At 42.9% G+C, this 20,524-nt stretch overlaps 1 protein-coding gene across 1 annotated transcript in view; it reads left to right on the forward strand.

Moving 5' to 3' along the window:
- The first annotated feature begins 223 nt into the window (after positions 1-223).
- LOC122928946 (nicotinamide N-methyltransferase-like) overlaps positions 224-20,524 on the forward strand; it is a 33,902-nt gene continuing 13,601 nt past the window's right edge. The window contains exons 1-2 of the mRNA XM_044282292.1: positions 224-305; positions 395-602. Of these exons, the coding sequence (XP_044138227.1) occupies positions 452-602 (151 nt within the window). The 5' untranslated portion in view covers positions 224-305; positions 395-451. The remainder of the gene's footprint in view (positions 306-394; positions 603-20,524) is intronic.

Here is a 20,524-nt window from a genome sequence, read left to right on the forward strand (position 1 = left end):
GGATCTCAATACTTTTGTAATTGCAGGTAATTAAATAATTTGTATAATCACTGAGCTATTCAATAAAATATATCTGTTCAGCGCCACCTGCTGTTTGTTTTTTTTCTTATTTCTTTTTTAGTGCAGCAGAAAAGACACTCTCCTTGAGCTGTGATAGGGAGAGCTGAGACACGCCTCCTGAGCTGTGATAGGTAGAACAGGGACACGCCCCCTGAGCTGCAGCAGAAAAGATACTCCCCTTGTGCTGTCAGGTTGATATAAATCTAACAGAACAATGAATGGGGAGATCTCTGGATCCATGTGAGGTACAGGGCTGGTTCTAGCTTTGTTAGAAAGAGGTTGTCATCTACTATTCAATGTCTGATTTCCATTATTTTTTTTTTTTTACAATCAGGTCTAATTCTGAAACATCTAACAGAGAATCTGAGGACAATCCTGAGGAGAGAACATCATGGCTGCCCCCCATACATCTCAGCAAGCCTACATTGATAACTTTAACGCCAGGGATTACTTACAGACATCCTATGCTCCCGGAAAAGGAATCCTTTTTGGAGAATGGATCGAATTTGCAACACGAAATCTACATGAAACTTTCACCACAGGTAACTAATTCAGCCATTTCTATTCATTGAAAAGCTTCAGTTATGAGATTTATCATTTACTGCAGCCATTTTTCAGTTTGTCGAGTAAAAATGTGTTTTGCTTGTTCTTTTCTAAATGTACAGAGGTGTTCCAGGCCAAAGCATTTCTCTTCTCACGGTAGGGAGTCTGACCACTAGGAACCCCAATCACTGGAAAAGGTGGTTCTTGTCCCTCAAGTCAGTCAGCGGAGCCTATAAATGGAGCCTATGACCTTGATAAGAACAGATCAGCACAATGCTAGATGTGTGAGATTTGGACCTGTATCAACCAAAACTCCAGTAATAAACCTACAGCTCGATGCTGGCAGTAATAAACCTACAGGTGATTAATCACTATAGCTGTAATCTAATGAAATAGCATAAAACGTGTTAAAGAGGACACTCTCTAGTGTGATTCTACTGGCAAGGAGAAGAATGGTGGCTGCAAAAGATGGATTTGAGGCAGACACCACCATTCTTCTCCTTGCCAGGACAATCACACTAGAGCAGGGGTGCACAACCTGCGGCCCGCGGGCCGCATGCGGCCCCCAGAGCCATGGTTTGCGGCCCCCGCCCTGCTGGGCAGAAACACAGCTGATCCTGCAATCAGCTGTGTTTCTGCACAGAGCGCCGCACAGCAGAGGGATCACAGGTTTTGCTCCTCTACTGTAGCAGGAGCAGAAAGGGTCCCCGGCTATTAGTGAGAGCGGGGAAGCTGAGGAGAAGACCGAAGCGCTTTATTAGCGCTTCTGCCTTCTCCTCTGAGCGCTCTGCAGTGTGGACCCAGCGATCACGTGATCTCTGGGTGTCTCGGGAACAGAGGAGCGCTGCCCTGGTACAAAGCCTCCGCAGCAGGCTGGTTTCCCTGTAACTGGGACTTCTTTGGATGCTCCAGCTACAGTGGTAATAGTACAAAAAAAAAGTCACTTATTGTCTCCCAAAGGTCTTTCAGTGACCTCTTGGGGACAAATTATGTGGTAAAAATATATATAAAAAAAAAAGTTAAAAAATGATTCAAAAAAATTTGAAAAATAAATAAATAAAAAAATGTAATAAAAAGGAAAAAGTGCTTAATAAAAGAGAGTGTTCACTGTCCCACCACAGTCTTTTTATGAAAAAGTGCAAAATTTAAAAAAGTGACAGTGTGCCCCAAAGTCTTTTTATGACCTCTTGGGGGACATATTATGTAGCAGAAATATATTAAGTAAAAAAAAAAAAAAAGATACATAAAAGAAAAAACACCCACACCAATCAAAACCGTCACCATTACCGCCCCATTCACGTGAAACTTTTCATATTATATAGCAAAACAGCCGACACAAAATAGAGAACTAATTATAATAATATATTTTGGTGTCAGTTTGCATATTGAAAGAATAAGGAGCTATAGTTTGAAAAATATATACTTTTTAAAAACGTTTTGTACAGTTTCCCCCAAATAAAAATTGTTGCAAAAATTATTTTGGTAGTCCAACAAATAAGATAGTTACAACCATTTGAACCACCACGCGCTAAATCACAAAAAAGTGTTTGGTCCTTAAGGCCTTTTCGGGCCTGGTCATTCAAGCGTTAACCAATAGGCGCCTTCCCCACTAGCAAGGTAATATGCTTACTGGTTACTGCAGGGCACCTATAACTGGATTGGCAGGAAATGGTAGTAACCAGTGAGCTCCATCCTCTGCAGTGAAGGAAAACGCTGATTTAGAAATAGGAGGCAGGATGGAAGGAAATGTCGCCACTTTTCTGGTAAAAAATGATTTTTTAACAAGTTCCTGCAGCATGGCCTCTGAAATCGAAAATTCATAATTACCTGCTCCACTCCGCTCTGGTCCTCTGCACTGCCCCCGCTGCCTCCATCTTCCGGTTCCTGCTCTGTTTACACCTGTCAGTGCATGGCCATGGTCACTTGCACGGCTCCATTCAATGACTGGCTTCAGCAGTGACACGCTGCTTGTGGCCACATCACCGCCTAAGCCAGTCATTGTCTGGAGTGGTGTATGACCATGTCCATGCACTGCCAGGTGTAAACAGCGGAGGCAATTCGAAGAACCAGAGAGGCGGGGAGCAAGTAAGTATAACTCCTCGGTTTCAGGGGCTATGCTGCAGCACGATATTTGGGACAATTACTGGGAACAAGTGTTAATAGGAGCACTCATATCTTTTATATCTGGCCAGTATAATCGTCCAGCTGATCAGTCGATTATCAAGGAATTGCTCATTTGTCGGCTGATTTGCATTATTTATCAGGATGAAAGATGTCCGATTATCTGCAGCACGACTGTGGCAGCGATCACTCCTCCCCAGTCACTTTGCACTGGCTTGTGTAATAGGCAGATGAGTGCCGATCAACATTTTTTTATTTGCGGCCCCTTGAAATAGAACGATGTGACAATGCGGCCCCCAGACCAAAAAAGGTTGTGCACCCCTGCACTAGAGAGTGCCCTCTTTAACACGTTTTATGCTATTTCATTAGTTTACAGCTATAGTGAATAATCACCTGTACCTTGCTGCTTTCCTTGCTTGCTCATCCCTATACCTGTTTTGACCCAGATTGACTACTTGGTGATTCCTGCTTACCTTTAATGAGCTGCTTATCCAGCAAATTACAGTAACCAACAAGAACTGAAGTCCTGGGGCCAATATCTCTCATGCCTGTCAATCTGCTAATCACTTCCAGTGTCAGAACCTCAAAGCTCTGTCTAGTGTGCAGTGGAGCTGGTACCTGCAGCACTGCTCCCATTCACTTCAGTGATGGCAGCACTACACCTACCAGCGGAGGGGTGGGGTGTCAGACTCCCGCTGATATGACATACAGTAGGTGGCCTATCCTGAGGATAGGCCAGCAATATCAAAATCCTGGGCAATGCCTTTAGGGCAACGTACATTTCCACTTGAGTACATGCTGAGGCTTGGAAACCAACTAAATGACCTGCACGATTCCTTCCATGTTCCCAAGATAATGAAAGCAGCAAGAAATGTTCCAACATCTCCCTTTATTTCTCTAGGTAGCAGACGAGGTACAACCAACATCAGCAGTGTGCCTCAAACTCAGTGTTGTTGGTACCTTGTGAGATGAGCTGGAACATGTACAAAACACACTCTGCTTTATATAAATATATCGCTCATTAAACACCATAGATACATGAAGGGATGAGGCCACACATGTTAGTCTACCTCTTACAACATCAGTATGGTTCTCTGAATGATCTTATAAGAACGACTCTCACAGACTCACAATTATGAGAAAATAGAGAGGCTGATATGTTTTCTTACTGCATCTACAGTCTTTAATGAAAAAACTATATAAAACATAGATTTAAATACAATAAGCAATTCATGGGTATTATCTGAGGATTGAGAGGATCTCGTCATTGTGTGGAGCAGAGTCATTGCTTCTTAGATGTTGACATTGTATATGAGCTGGAACATGCTGTATGTCACATTTATCTATTTAGTCTCACATACCCATGTGATAAGCAGAATTTGCAGTGTGTGTGTGTGTGTGTATATATATATATATATATATATATATATATATACATATATATACAGTTCCAAGAAAAAGTATGTGAACCCTTTGGAATTATATGGATTTCTGCACAAATGAGTCATAAAATGTAATCTGATCTCCATCTAAGTCACAACAATAGACAATCACAGTCTGCTTAAACTAATAACACACAAAGAATTAAATGTTACCATGTTTTTATTGAACGCAACATGTAACCATTCACAGTGCAGGTGGAAAAAGTATGTGAACCCTTGGATTTAATAACTGGTTGAACCTCCTTTGGCAGCAATAACTTCAACCAAACGTTTCCTGTAGTTGCAGATCAGACGTGCACAACGGTCAGGAGTAATTCTTGACCATTCCTCTTTACAGAACTGTTTCAGTTCAGCAATATTCTTGGGATGTCTGGTGTGAATCGCTTTCTTGAGGTCACGCCACAGCATCTCAATCGGGTTGAGGTCAGGACTCTGACTGGCCACTCCAGAAGGCATTTTATCTTCTGTTTAAGCTATTCTGTTGTTGATTTACTTCTATGCTTTGGGTCGTTGTCCTGTTGCAACACCCATCTTCTGTTGAGCTTCATCTGGTGGACAGATGGCCTTAAGTTCTCCTGCAAAATGTCTTGATAAACTTGGGAATTCATTTTTCCTTTGATGATAGCAATCTGTCCAGGCCCTGACACAGCAAATCAGCCCCAAACCATGATGCCCCCACGACCATACTTCACAGTTGGGATGATGTTTTTATGTTGGTGTGCTGTGCCTCTTTTTCTCCACACATAGTGTTGTGTGTTTCTTCCAAACAACTCTACTTTGGTTTCATCTGTCCACAGAATATTTTGCCAGTACTGCTGTGAAACATCCAGTTGCTCTTGTGCAAACTGTAAACGTGCAGCAATGTCTTTTTGGGACTGCAGTGGCTTTCTCTGTGGTATCCTCCCATGAAATCCATTCTTGCTTAGTGTTTTACGTATCGTAGATTCGCTAACAGGGATGTTAGCATATGCCAGAGACTTTTGTAAGTCTTTAGCTTATACTCTAGGATTCTTCTTCACCTCATTGAGCAGTCTGTGCTGTGCTCTTGCAGTCATCTTTACAGGACGGCCACTCCTAGGGAGAGAGCACCAGTGCTGAACTTTCTCCATTTATATACAATTTGTCTTACCGTGGACTGATGAACAGCAAGGCTTTTGGAGATACTTTTATAACCCTTTCCAGTTTTATGCAAGTCAACAATTCTTAACCGCAGGTCTTCTGAGAGCTCTTTTGTGCGAGGCATCATTTACCTCAGGCAATGCTTCTTGTGAAAAGCAAACCCAGAACTGGTTTGTGTTTTTTATAGGGCAGGGCAGCTGTAACCAACACCTTCAATCTCATCTCATTGATTGGATGCCAGTTGGCTGACACCTCACTCCAAATAGCTCTTGGAGATGTCATTAGTCTAGGAGTTCACATACTTTTTCCACCTGCAATGTGAATGTTTACATGGTGTGTTCAATAAAAACATGGTAGCATTTATTTCTTTGTGTGTTATTAGTTTAAGCAGACTGTGATTGTCTATTGTTGTGACTTAGATGAAGATCAGATCACATTTTATGACCAATTTGTGCAGAAATCCATATCATTCCAAAGGGTTCACATACTTTTTCTTGCAACTGTGTATATATATATATATATTACATATATATATATATATATATATATATATACAGTAAGGTCCATACATATTGGGACATCAACACAATTTTAACATTTTCGGCTCTATACAACACCACAATGAATTTGAAATGAAACAAACAAGTGCTTTAACTGCAGACTGTCAGCTTTAATTTTTTACATCCAAATCAGGTGAACGGTGTAGGAATTACAACAGTGTGCATATGTGCCACCCACATGTTGAGGGACCAAAAGTAATGGGACATTTGGCTCTCAGCTGTTCCATGGCCAGGTGTGTGTTATTCCCTCATTATCCCAATTGCAATGAACAGATAAAAGGTCCAGAGTTCATTTCAAGTGTGCTATTTGTACTTGGAATCTGTTGCTGTCAACTCTCCAGATGAGATCCAAAGAGCTGTCACTATCAGTGAAGCAAGCCATCATTAGACTGAAAAAAAAAAAAAAAAAAACATCAGAGAGATAGCAAAAACATTAGGCGTGGCCAAAACAACTGTTTGGAACATTCTTAAAAAGAAGGAACGCATCGGTGAGCTCAGCAACACCAAAAGACCCGGAAGACCACAGAGAACAACTGTGATGGATGAGCGAAGAATTCTTTCCCTGGTGAAGAAAACACCCTTCACAACAGTTGGCCAGATCAAGAACACTCTCCAGGAGGTAGGTGTATGTGTGTCAAAGTCAACAATCAAGAGAAGACTTCACCAGAGTGAATATAGAGGGTTCACCATAAGATGTAAACCATTGGTGAGCCTCAAAAACAGGAAGGCCAGATTAGAGTTTGCCAAACGACATCTAAAATAGCCTTTACAGTTCTGGAACAACATCCTATGGACAGATGAGACCAAGATAAACTTGTGCCAAATGCTTCAGAACTCATTGGATGGCGCTTCACAGTGCAAATGGACAATGACCCAAAGCATACTGCAAAAGCAACCAAAGAGCTTTTGAAGGGAAAGAAGTGGAATATTATGCAATGGCCTAGTCAATCACCTGACCTGAATCCGATTCAGCATGCATTTCACTTGCTGAAGACAAAACTGAAGGGAAAATGCCCCAAGAACAAGCAGGAACTGAAGACAGTTGCAGTAGAGGCCTGGCAGAGCATCACCAGGGATGAAACCCAGCGTCTGGTGATGTCTATGCGTTCCAGACTTCAGGCTGTAATTGACTGCAAAGGATTTGCAGCCAAGTATTAAAAAGTGAAAGTTTGATTTATGATTATTATTCTGTCCCATTACTTTTGGTCCCTCAACAATGGGCGGCACATATGCAAACTGTTGTAATTCCTTCACCGTTCACCTGATTTGGATGTATATACCCTCAAATTAAAGCTGACAGTCTGCAGTTAAAGCACATCTTGTTCGTTTCATTTGAAATCCATTGTGGTGGTGTATAGAGCCAACAATGTTAGAATTGTGTCCATGTCCCAATATTTATGGACCTGGCTGTGTATATATATATATATATATATATATATATATTCATATATTCAGAAATACAGCTCTATCACAGTAAATCATTATGTGTTACATGGGCACAACCATGTTGGCATCCAGGGGTGTAGCTATAGACAGGGCTGTCTTTTTTTTTTTTTTTTTTTAAATTTATTGGGAAAACTACAAAACATTTACAGTACAAATTTTTACAATCTCTCAATTCTTAGTGACCCGACTAATTATATATAGATATAAATATATTCAACTCATCCTTTCGTTACATTTAGAAAACCCTCCCCTCCCTCCCCCCTAGTCTGTGGTGCGTCAAAGTAGGACCCTTATAAATGAAACAATTTGACCTCAGCTAGTCAATCCTCCAACCACCCACCCCACAGGGCTGTCTTTAACGGGGGGCAAAAAAGGCAGCTGCCACGGGCCCAGTTGCTCCCGGGGGGCCCCTGTGTCTTATGGGAGGAATACTAATGAGCCGCTTCCTTTATGGAAGTGCTCATTAGTACTGGAGGACCGGGAAGCGGTGAAGGCTTTATGCTCACCGCTTCCTGGTCCTTGGCTGTCGGCTGTGCAGGGCTGCACACCACGCGAGGCTTTCTGTGACGTCACGCTGTGCGCAGCCTACACAGCACAGCGGACAGCAGGAGGATGCAGATCATGCTGGAGGAGAGGAGCGGCGGTGTCCAGAAGCAGGGGAGGTAAGTGGTGTTTTTTATTTTATATTTATGAGGCTGATGGACACTTCTGGGGGCTGGTGATAGGCACTGGAGGCTGCTATAAGGCTACTGGGGTCTGCTATAAGGCTACTGGGGGATGCTATGAGGCTAATGGGGGCTGCTGTGAGGCTACTAGGGGCTTCTGTGATGCTACTCGGCGCTGCTATGAGACTACTGGGGGCTGCTATGAGACTACTAGTGGCTGCTATAAGGCTACTGGGGGCTGCTATGAGGCTACTGGGGGCTGCTATAAGGTGATTGGTGGCTGTTATGAGGCTACTGGGGGCTGCTATGAGGCTACTGGGGGCTGCTATGAGGCTACTGTGGGCTGCTATTAGGATACTGGGGGCTGTTATGAGGCTACTGGGGGCTGTTATAAGGCTACTGGGGCTGCTATGAGGCTACTTGGGGCTGCTATAAGGCTACTTGGTCTGCTTTGAGGCTACTGAGGGCTGCTTTAAGGCTACTGGGGGCTGCTATGAGGTTAATGGTGGCTGCTATGAGGCTACTGGAGGCTGCTATAAGGCTACTGGGGGATGCTATAAGGCTACTAGGGGAAGCTATAAGGCTTCTAAGGGGCTGCTATAAGGCTAATGGGGGCTGCTATTAGGTTAATGGGGGCTGCTATAAGGCTACTGGGGCCTGCTATTAGGTTACTGGGGGCTGTTATAAGGCTACTGGGGGCTGCTATAAGGCTACTGGGGCCTGCTATGAGGCTACTGGGGGGCATGATTGCATGCTAGGGTGTGGGAAGACGGGATCCAGGGGGTCCAAGTAAATTCTTGTCCAGGGTCCAATCAATATTAACCATCTCAGCTCCCCTAGCTTAAACTCCCTTAATGACCAGACCACTTTTTACAATTCTGCACTACACTACTTTCACGGTTTATTGCTCGGTCATACAATTTACCACCCAAATGCATTTTACCTCATTTTCTTCCCACTAATAGAGCTTTCATTTGGTGGTATTTCATTGCTGCTGACATTTTTTATTTTTTTGATATTAATCAAAATTGACAGAATTTTTTGCAAAAAAAATGACATTTTTCACTTTCTATTGTAAAATTTTTCAATTAAAACTACATTTCTATATAAATTTTTCTCAAAACGTATTGTTCTACATGTCTTTGATAAAAAAAAATGCAATAAGTGTATATTTATTGGTTTGGGTAAAAGTTATAGCGTTTACAAACTATGGTGCAAAAAAATTAATTTACGCACTTTGACTTTCTGAGCACCTGTCATGTTTCCTGAGGTTCTACAATGCCCAGACAGTAGAAACACCCCACAAATGACCCCATTTCGGAAAGTAGACACCCTAAGGTATTCTCTGATGGGCATAGTGAGTTCATGGAAGTTTTTATTTTTTGTCACAAGTTAGCGGAAATTGATTATTTTTAATTTTTTTTTCTTTTCTTACAAAGTCTCATATTCCACTAACTTGTGACCAAAAATAAAATTTTACATGAATTCGCCATGCCCCTCACAAAATACCTTGGTGTGTCTTCTTTCCAAAATGGGGTAACTTTTGGGGTATTTATACTGCCTTGCCCATTTTAGGGGACCTAAAGCGTGAGAAGTAGTTTGGAATCCAAATGCGCAAAAAATGCCCTGTGAAATCCTAAAGGTGCTCTTTGGAATTTGGGCCCCTTTGCGCACCTAGGCTGCAAAAAAGTGTCACACATGTGGTATCGCCATACTCAGACGAAGTAGGGCAATGTTATTTGGGGTGTATTTTAACATATGCCCATGCTGGGTAAGAGAAATCTCTCTGTAAAAGACAACTTTCCCCATTTTTTTTATAGAAAGTTGTCATTTTACAGAGATCCCCAAGGTATTGGGGCATGGCGAGTTCATAGAAGTTTTTTTTTTTGGCACAAGTTAGCAGAAATTGATTTTTAATTTTTTTTCTCACAAAGTCTCCCTTTCCGCTAACTTGTGACAAAAAGTTAAATATTTCATGGACTCAATATGCCCCTCAGCGAATACCCTGGGGTGTCTACTTTCCAAAATGGGGTCATTTGTGGGGTGTGTTTACTGTTCTGGCATTTTGGGCGGGGCTAAATTGTGAGAAACCCTGTAAAGCCTAAAGGTACTCATTGGACTTTTGGCCCCTTTACGCACCTAGGCTGCAAAAAAAGTGTCACACATGTGGTATCGCCGTACTCAGAAGAAGTAGGGCAATGTGTTTTGTGGTGTATTTTTACATATACCCATGCTGGGTGAGAGAAATATCTCTGTAAATGGACAACTTTGTATAATTTTTTTTTTTTAACCCCTTAGGGACACAGCCTTTTTACACCTTAGGACCAGGCCATTTTTTGCAAATCTGACCAGTGTCACTTTAAGTGCTGATAACTTTAAAACGCTTTGACTTATCCAGGCCGTTCTGAGATTGTTTTTTCGTCACATATTGTACTTCATGACACTGGTAAAATGAAGTCAAAAAAATTATTTTTTTTTGAACAAAATAATACCTAATTTACCAAAAAATTTCAAAAATTTGCAAATTTCAAAGTTTCAGTTTCTCTACTTCTGTAATACATAGTAATACCCCCAAAAATTGTGATGATTTTACATTCCCCATATGTCTACTTCATGTTTGTAGCATTTTGGGAATGATATTTTATTTTTTGGGGATGTTACAAGGCTTAGAAGTTTAGAAGCAAATTTTGAAAATTTTCAGAAATCTTCAAAATCCCACTTTTTATGGACCAGTTCAGGTTTGAAGTCATATTGTGAGGCTTAGATAATAGAAACCTCCCAAAAATGACCCCATCTAAGAAACTACACCCCTCAAGGTATTCAAAACTGATTTTACATACGTCGTTAACCCTTTAGGTGTTGCACAAGAGTTATTGGCAAATGGGGATGAAATTTGAGAATTTCATTTTTTTGTCTAATTTTCCATTTTAACCCATTTTTTCCACTAACAAAGCAAGGGTTAACAGCCAAACAAGACTGTATCTTTATTGCCCTGACTCTTCCGTTTACAGAAACACCCAATATGTGGCCGTAAACTACTGTACGGCCACACAGCAGGGCGTAGAGTGAAAGATGCGCCGTTTGGTTTTTGGAAGGCTGATTTTTATGGACTGGTTTATTTACACCATGTCCCATTTGAAGCCCCCTGATGCACCCCTAGAGTAGAAACTCCCTAAAAGTGACCCCATCTAAGAAACTACACCCCTCAAGGTATTCAAAACTGATTTTACATACGTCGTTAACCCTTTAGGTGTTGCACAAGAGTTATTGGCAAATGGGGATGAAATTTGAAAATTTCATTTTTTTGCCTTATTTTCCATTTTAACCCATTTTTTCCACTAACAAAGCAAGGGTTAACAGCCAAACAAGACTGTATCTTTATTGCCCTGACTCTGCCGTTTACAGAAACACCCCATATGTGGCTGTAAACTACTGTACGGCCACACAGCGGGGCGTAGAGTGAAAGGTGCGCCGTTTGGTTTTTGGAAGCCAGATTTTGCTGGACTGGTTTTTTTGACACCATGTCCCATTTGAAGCCCCCCTGATGCACCCCTAGAGTAGAAACTCCATAAAAGTGACCCCATCTAAGAAACTACACCCCTCAAGGTATTCAAAACTGATTTTACATACATTTTTAACCCTTTAGGTGTTGCACAAGATTTAATGGAAAATAGAGATACAATTTCCAAATTTCACTTTTTTGGCAGATTTTCCATTTTAATATTTTTTTTCCAGTTACAAAGAAAGGGTTAACAGCCAAACAAAACTCATTATTCATGGCCCTAATTCTGTAGTTTACAGAAACACCCCATATGTGGTCGTAAACTGCTGTACGGGCACACGGCAGGGCGCAGAAGGAAAGGAATGCCATACGGTTTTTGGAAGGCTGGATTTTGCTGGACTGTTTTTTTTGACACCATGTCCCATTTGAAGCCCCCTGATGCGCCCCTAGAGTAGAAACTCCAAAAAAGTGACCCCATTTTAGAAACTACGGGATAGGGTGGCAGTTTTGTTGGTACTAGTTTAGGGTACATATGATTTTTGGTTGCTCTATATTACACTTTTTGTGCGGCAAGGTAACAAGAAATACCTTTTTGGCTCAGTTTTTTTTTTGTTAATTACAACATTCATCTGACAGGTTAGGTAATGTGGTAATTTTGTGGTTAGGTAATGTGGTAATTTTGTGGTTAGGTAATGTGGTAATTTTATAGAGCAGGTTGTCACGGACGCGGCGATACATAATATGTATACAATTTTTTTTATTTATGTACGTTTTACACAATGATTTCATTTTTAAAACAAAAAAAGTTTTAGTGTCTCCATAGTCTAAGAGCCATAGTTGTTTCAGTTTTTGGGCGATTATCTTGAGTAGGGTCTCATTTTTTGCGGGATGAGATGACGGTTTGATTGGCACTATTTTGGGGTGCATATGATTTTTTGATCGCTTGCTATTGCACTTTTTGTAATGTAAGATGACAAAAAATTGCTTTTTTTACACCGTTTTTATTTTTATTTTTTTACGGTGGTCACCTGAGGGGTTAGGTCATGTGATATTTTTATAGAGCCGGTCCATACGGACGCGGCAATACCTAATATGTATACTTTTTTTAATTTATGTAAGTTTTACACAATGATTTCATTTTTGAAACAAAAAAAATGATGTTTTAGTGTTTTCATAGTCTAAGAGCCATAGTTTTTTCAGTTTTTGGGCGATTATCTTAAGTAGGGTCTCATTTTTTGCGGGATGAGATGACGGTTTGATTGTTACAATTTTGGCGTACATGCGCCTTTTTTGATCACTTTTATTACCTTTTTTTGGGAAGTAAGGTGGGCAAAATTTCTATTTCATTATAGTTTTTAATTTTTTATTTTTATGGCGTTCACCGTTCGGGTAAAGTAACATGACCGTTTTATAGATCAGGTCGTTACGGACGCGGCGATACCAAACATGTGTAGGGAATTTAATTTTTTTCATTTTTAATCAGTGATAAATGTGTTTTTTAATTTTTACCTTTTTTTTCACATTTTTAACTTTTTTTTTTACCCAGACCCACTTGGTTCTTGAAGATCCAGTGGGTCTGATGTCTGCATAATACAGTACTGTACTCTATATAGGGTACTGCACTGTATTTTACTTACACTGAACAGATCTGTGCTTTCAGCACAGATCTGTTCAGCACCATGGACAGCAGGACGCCTGAGCAGGCGTCCTGTTGCCATGGGAACCTTCCCCGTCTGCCACAACTTCGCAGACGGGGAAGGGTGAGGACTGGGGTGTCGGGGGGCTGTCTGGGGGCTCTCTCCCTCTCCCATCGGGGGGCTGCAAAGGCACAGCAGCCCCCCGATCGGAGAGGGAGGGAGCTCCCTGCGCTGTTAACCTTTTTCATACAGCGGTCCGTACGGACCGCTGTATGGAAAGGGTTAAACGGCTGACATCGCATCAACGATGTCAGCCGTTTATACCAGGGTGCCAGCAATGTGCTGGCACCCTGGTATACCCACTGTACACCAACGATTACGCAATGGGAGGCGGGCGGGGGATCGCGATCCCGCCTGCCGCACCGCCCGCCTCCCGCACCTCCCGCACCGCCCGCACCGCCCGCAACCCTCCCCCTGCACCACCCGCCCACTAAATATCATTCAGGGGTGCAGGGGGAGGAAGAACATATATATTCTGGGCATTGTAAAGTTTCTGATCCCCGCGGTCAGGGACCGCGGGGATCAGAAACGGCAAAAAGCGCATCAAACCGCAGGTCTGAATTGACCTGCGGTTTGTTGCGATCGCCGACATGGGGGGGTCACGGGACCCCACCGCGCATTTAGCCTAGGTGCCTGCTCAATGATTTGTGCAGGCACCTTGTTCCGATCACTGCCAGCTGGGCGGCAGTGATCGGAACAACACATGACGTACCGGTACGTCATGTGTCCTTAAGTACCAGGGCATCATGACGTACCGGTACGTCATGTGTCCTGAAGAGGTTAAAGTTGTCATTTACAAAGATATTTCTCACACACAGTATGGGTATACAGTACAGACCAAAAGTTTGGACACACCTTCTCATTCAAAGAGTTTTCATTATTTTCATGACTATGAAAATTGTAGATTCACACTGAAGGCATCAAAACTATGAATTAACACATGTGGAATTATATACATAACAAAAAAGTGTGAAACAACTGAAAATATGTCATATTCTAGGTTCTTCAAAGTAGCCACCTTTTGCTTTGATTACTGCTTTGCACACTCTTGGCATTCTCTTGATGACCTTCAAGAGGTAGTCACCTGAAATGGTTTTCACTTCACAGGTGTGCCCTGTTAGGTTTAATAAGTGTGATTTCTTGCCTTATAAATGGGGTTGGGACCATCAGTTGTGTTGTGGAGAAGTCAGGTGGATACACAGCTGAATAGACTGTTAGAATTTGTATTGACAGCGAGCAATGACAGCGGGGTGATCAGGGGTTAATAAGGGGTTAATAAGTGACAGGGGGGTGTAGTGTAGTGTGGTGCTTGGTGCTACTTATTACAGAGCTGCCTGTGTCCTCTGGTGGTTGATCCAAGCAAAAGGGACCACCAGAGGACCAGGTAGCAGGTATATCAGACGCTGTTAACAAAACAGTGTCTGATATATCTTTCAAGGGTTAAAAAAATCGCATCTACAGCCTGTCAGCAAATGATTGCCGCTGGCAGGCTGTAGATCAACTAGTTTACCTTCTGATTCTGTGAACGCGCACTCCTCCTCGTAGAAGAGCCCTCCAGTATTAATAATGTTCCCACAGAGCCTACAGTAGAAATAAGGTACCATATTGTGCCCACCCTGGTAATATAGCTCCCTATACCCTTCTCAGTAGTAACCAGGCCCCCTATAGTGCCCTCTGTAGAAATAAGGCCGACTCTCTTATAGAGCCCTCTTTAGTAATCAGGACCCCTATAATGTCCCCTGTATTTATAATGCTCTCTGTAGTAGCAGCAGTATTTAAAGCCGCAGTATTTATAATTTCAAATCAGACATTGGGATCATATCCTAGTGATATGCCCCTAATATTGAGATGGAAATAGCCCTTTATTTACTGTATGGGGGCACTACGGGAGAATAAGCACCACTACTGTGTGGGGGCACTGAGGGTCATAACCGTGTGTGGACACTAATGCGCCATAACTACTGTGTGGGAGCACGAAGGGAGCATTACTTCTGAATGGGGCACTATTGGGCTAGGAGGGATTAGGAGTATGCAGATGCTCACTTGGTGGAGTTAGAGGCAGGGCCGGCGTCATAACCCAGCATCCCCAGGCAAGTGCCGGGGCCCAATGCTCCTGGGGGGGCCCACTGAGCTGCTATGAGCACTTCCATCAATACAGATGGGAGCTCTCACTGCTGTCATTTCACTTACGCAGTACCCCTCTGGTGGGCCCTCTGAGCTGCAGAGACTCAGAAGCCCCTTCAACCTACTTGCTGTGTCTACCCCTCCTGTCCATCCAGGGCCCCTGTCTCACTCCTCTGCCTCTCATTATGGTGGCATCTGAACAGCATTCACCATAAGGACCTTCTAACGTCACAGGGTCATGTGACTGTGCCCCCCACCCCGTACTGTGCCCCTTTATACCCTGCATTGTGCCCTCTTACCACACCCTGTGCAGTGCCCCTAGTCATTACCTGTACTGTGCCCTCTTATACCCTTTTATCTGGTCACTATATGGTGGTTTTATCATTGTATGGAGGTGTTATCACTATATGGCGGTGGTATCCAATAACTGCATGTCCATAACTGTATCCCCTTCCATGCCCACACCACTTTTTTTAGACCTGGCATGAGCGGGAAAATATACAGATTGCGGTGTTAAGGACCTTTGTGCCACAATCTGTGTCATACATACGCCTAATATAGACGTATTTCTATTTAATAAATGACCCCCTAATTGTATTATTATTTGGGGGTGGGGCTTATATCTTTATATTATATAGATTCTAGTGTATTATACTGTGCCCTGTACTTCCCAGTAGAAAATGATCCTTGGGAAGCACAGTCCTCATTCCTGACCACCAGGAGCAGGTAGGGGCAACAGTCAGTACATGGCGGCCTCCCCTCTCCGCCACGCTGCTCCGCTGTGTACTGGTGCTTATTCTGACACTAGGGCTGGGTTCACATCCCATTTGTGCCATCCATTTAATGTATACCAAAAATGTATGCGTTAAGAGATGCCCCAGACTGATGCCGTACAGTGGCGTCCGTTCACTATACAGTTCCATGGTAAAAAAACATATACGTTAACGTATGCATTTTTTACTTGACTCTGCAGGATACAAAAACGTGGAGTGCTGCACATTTGTATACATCAAACCGATAGGAAAAACGTGATGTGAACACACATTGGGGGGAGGGGGGCGTACTAAAATTTGCTGTGGGGCCCAGTCAGTTCTAGCTACATCACTGCACATCTCCTTCTCTCCTCCAGGCCTGGCTCACTGCTGCAGCGGGCCGCCGGAGAGAAGGAGCGCAGGGAGCTACGGTTAGTGAATGACAGGACCACCAGCTCCCCTGCAATGATAGGTATGTGAGGGGGCCACTGGGGGGTCATTCATCACACTGTGAGGGCCCCTTACACAGTATAATGACTCCCAGTGCCCCCCATTTAGTATAATGATCCCCATTGACCCTCCATTTAGCATAATGACCACCAGAACCACCATTAAATATAATAACCCCTCGTGCCTCCTCCATACAGTATAACCCCCAGTGTGGGGGCGACTGGGGGTCATTATTCAGAATGGAGGGTCACTGTGGGGTCATTATACTGTGAGGGCCCTTTACATAGTATAATTACCCCCAGTGTCCCCCATTTAGTATAATGATCACCAATGACCCTTCATTCAGTATTATGACCCCCAGAGCCCCCTCCATACAGTATTCCCCCAGTGTGGGGGCTACTGGGGGTCATTATTCTGAATGGAGGCAACTGGGGGTTATTATTCTGAATGCAGAGCCACAGGTGGTCATTATACAGTGGGGGGGCGATTGGGGGTTCATCATACTGTGTGAAGGGCCACTAGTAGTCATTATACTGTGTGAAGGGCCACTAGTAGTCATTATTCTGTATAGGGGCCAGTGGGGGTCATTATACTGTGTGAAGGGCCACTAGTAGTCATTATACTGTATAGGGGCCACTGGGGGTCATTATACCGTGTGGGAGCCACAGGGGGACATGTCAATGTAAAAAAATGCCTCATGGGGGCCCACTGGGATTTATCGCCCAAGGGCCCACATGAATCTGGAGCCGGCCCTGGTTAGAGGTGTGGCTTATTGTAACAGAAGTGCCATTGTCCCTCCTTGGGTTTTTCAAAAGTTGGGAGGTATGCTTCAGTGAGCTCCTCTCAGTGTCCTGTACAGTGTGAGAGGCTATGTGTCCCCTCGCTAAGTTCCCATCATTGTCCTATAGATTGTGAGAGGCTCTTATTGATATCCTCCTAGTGTCCTGTACAATGTGAGGGTCTGAATGTTCCAGTAGTAAGAGCTTGTCAGTGAGGAGAGGATGAGTGTCCCCTCCCTGAAATCCTAAGGATAGGTCATCAATACCTTTGCATTGCACAACCCTTTTAAGTGAGTACACTAGCTGTACCATTTTCATTGCCAAGAATAAAAGCAGAGATGGTGATCATATTTTTTTAAGTGAGCCAAACAGACATTTAGTAAAGAGATATGAGCTGAAGTATGGTATACCATGATCCCAGCAGATACTATAATGGGAGTAACTGTGTGGTGTTAGGCCAGTATTACACTGGCCGAGGGTCGCCCAGATCATTACTAACAAGCGTTCGTAGGAACGCTCGTTATCGGTGATCTGCCTGGGTAAAAGTGACGCTAATTACCTGATGAACGAGCCAATGCTTGTTCATCGGGCAATTACAACTTTTATAACTGCTAAAAAAATCATCATTCACCAGGAGATGACACTGTATAACCACGCTCTGATGCCACCAAATAACGATTCTGCATGGGGACAAGCAATTGCATTAGCGATTGTTCCTCCCCATACTGTGGAAGAGATTGCTGCATGCAGGTTCCCAACAATCGGAAGGCTCATCTGCCAGGCTAATATAGTCTTAATGTCATATCATCAAAAGAACCAGAAAATGGTCTTTGTGCCAAGTGACACAATTACTGGAGAAAGTTTTCAGGTCTGACTGTTCAGACTATACCTTGTGACAACTTTACTTGAAAAACCATTCCAGCAATGAATCCCACTAACCAGAATATAGCAGCGTATAGCATACCCCCAAATGTTTATCAAAGAATCCAGTAGGCATCTAACACCATTAATAACACCAAGGGGATTATTTCAATAGATCTAGATTCCTTTAGGGCTCAGCCTCTACAGAATTCTAAGCTAGCATAGAAGTCAGAAGTCAGTGAACATGTGGAACATGTGTGAGCTGTGCTAACCCACTATCAACAGCATAGAATAAAACTAACACCAAAAACATATAATCTGGTGAGTGGAGTCAAGTCTGGTCCCACTCCCTAAGAAAGATAGCCATTGTTATGCAATAGATCTGATATTGATTGCCCAAATGATGGCAAATGACTGGTTTATTCAAATATGGTTACAAAATCAGTATCAAACATACAGGTAGCGAACAGTGCAAACCCAATCTCCACCCATCCACTCTCCTTATCTACTTGGACGATCTGTCCTAAATGATAGCACCCAACTGGTCAACAGTCCCTATGCTGACTAATTGAAGGGACAAAGTCCAAGCACCTGCAGTACAAGCTGCAGGGACCTGTGCACACAGCCGGTACTCAAGCATACCAAGCAGACATGAAACAGGAAAACAAGATGAGCACAAAGACACCGAATCAGAAACAAAGCATAAACCGTAACCCATGCAGATCAGAGACAGTATGGCATTCCCAGGCAGACCAGGACATTACCAAGGACACAACGAAAACATATCATACATCACAGACGAATGTGACATTAATGAACAATCAGGCTGACCACACGGGTCAGGGCAGAAGTACAAACACTCTGGTCAGGATGGCAAGCACCCAGCTTTCCTGGAGACAGAAGGGAGAGATTTCCCAGGCACACCGCCCACAGATCTAAACAGCAGACCAGGGAAACATTGGGGCACATCGGCCATTTTCATGAGTAAAAAGCCTGTTTCTGTCTTATTTTTTAAGTCTCATCTACCAACTGATTTGCACCTTTTTGGAAGCATTTGTGCCTGTTGTACCTATTTCGAGTTGTAAATCTAAGTTTTTGGAACCTGAATTAGGGGCACAAACAGGCTTATTTTGTCTCAACTCGTGACCAGGATTATTTTCCCGTCTTGCACAATTTTTTGTGCAGAGGTCATTGTACAAGGAAAGAATAGACAAGCTTTGACAATCACCTAATGTGAATGGTGGATCCTGTCTTATTAGTACACAGAGGTGATATCATTACAGGCAGGATTAGAATGAGCAGTAAAGTGATCTGTGTAAACCACGGAATGGTGCCAATTATTATACATAGTGGCCAGTGCAAAAACTGCAGGATTTTATCTTTTTTTGTAAATATATGGAATACATGGAAAATTTTAAAAAAAATCATCAAAAATTATTAAAAAATATGTTAATCATAAAAAAGTGATTTAAACGGCAGGTCGCTTTCTGATGACACATTGCCTTTAACACTGCAGATGTAACAATCTCTGACTTGACACATATAATGTGCTTTGTTGATAACATGAAAATGTTTCTGGTTGGTTTTGGTATAAACACTGTGATTTTTCATGGTGAAGTCCATAAACAACTAACATTGGTCATCCAATACCACTGAAACCCAGAGTTGAAGTTGGGATATCTAGGTCTCATACTGTAGCTAGTATTGTACCTAGAGTTAACTTGTGACTAAGGATGAGCAAATCGACTTCAGATGAAACATCTGAAGTCGATTTGCATAAAACTTTGTTCTAATACTGTTCGGAGCAGGAGCTCTGTACAGTATTAGAATGAATTGGCTCCGATGAGCCGAAGTTATTGCTTCCCGAAGTCTCGCGAGACTTCGCAAAGTAACTTCATAAACGAATTTGTACTGTAAAAAAAACATTTCCCCGAACTCGGGTTCAGTTCCAAGGTACCACTTGGAAAGCAAGCAGTCTGAGCCCTAAGTCATAAAGCAGTCACTTATGCTTTTTGATGACTCTACTGGCGGGGGTTCAGTGGGCCATCCTCCTGTCCCAGAAGTGGAAGAGATTGAGTGCACTGATGCATTAATGTCCAACCACTTATGTTTGAGGATGAGTACATTGGAAGAGCTTGGCAGCACGTCTCTGATGATGATGACGAAACACAGGTGTCAACTGCTTGGGTTTTTTGCAGTGTGCAGACCGGCAATGAGGGCAGGGGTGAGGAGTGGGTGGAAGATGATGTGGAGAATGATGAGGTCCTAGATCCCACATGGAATAAAGGTAATCTGAGTGACGTGTGCAGTTCAGAGGAAGATTAGGTGGTCCCGCAGCACCAGCACAAGAGGGAGCAGGGTGCAAAACCACAGTGGCTGATCCCTAGCCAGTACACCTGCTAC

Source organism: Bufo gargarizans, chromosome 2 (assembly GCF_014858855.1).
Source record: "Bufo gargarizans isolate SCDJY-AF-19 chromosome 2, ASM1485885v1, whole genome shotgun sequence".
NCBI lineage: Eukaryota > Metazoa > Chordata > Amphibia > Anura > Bufonidae > Bufo > Bufo gargarizans.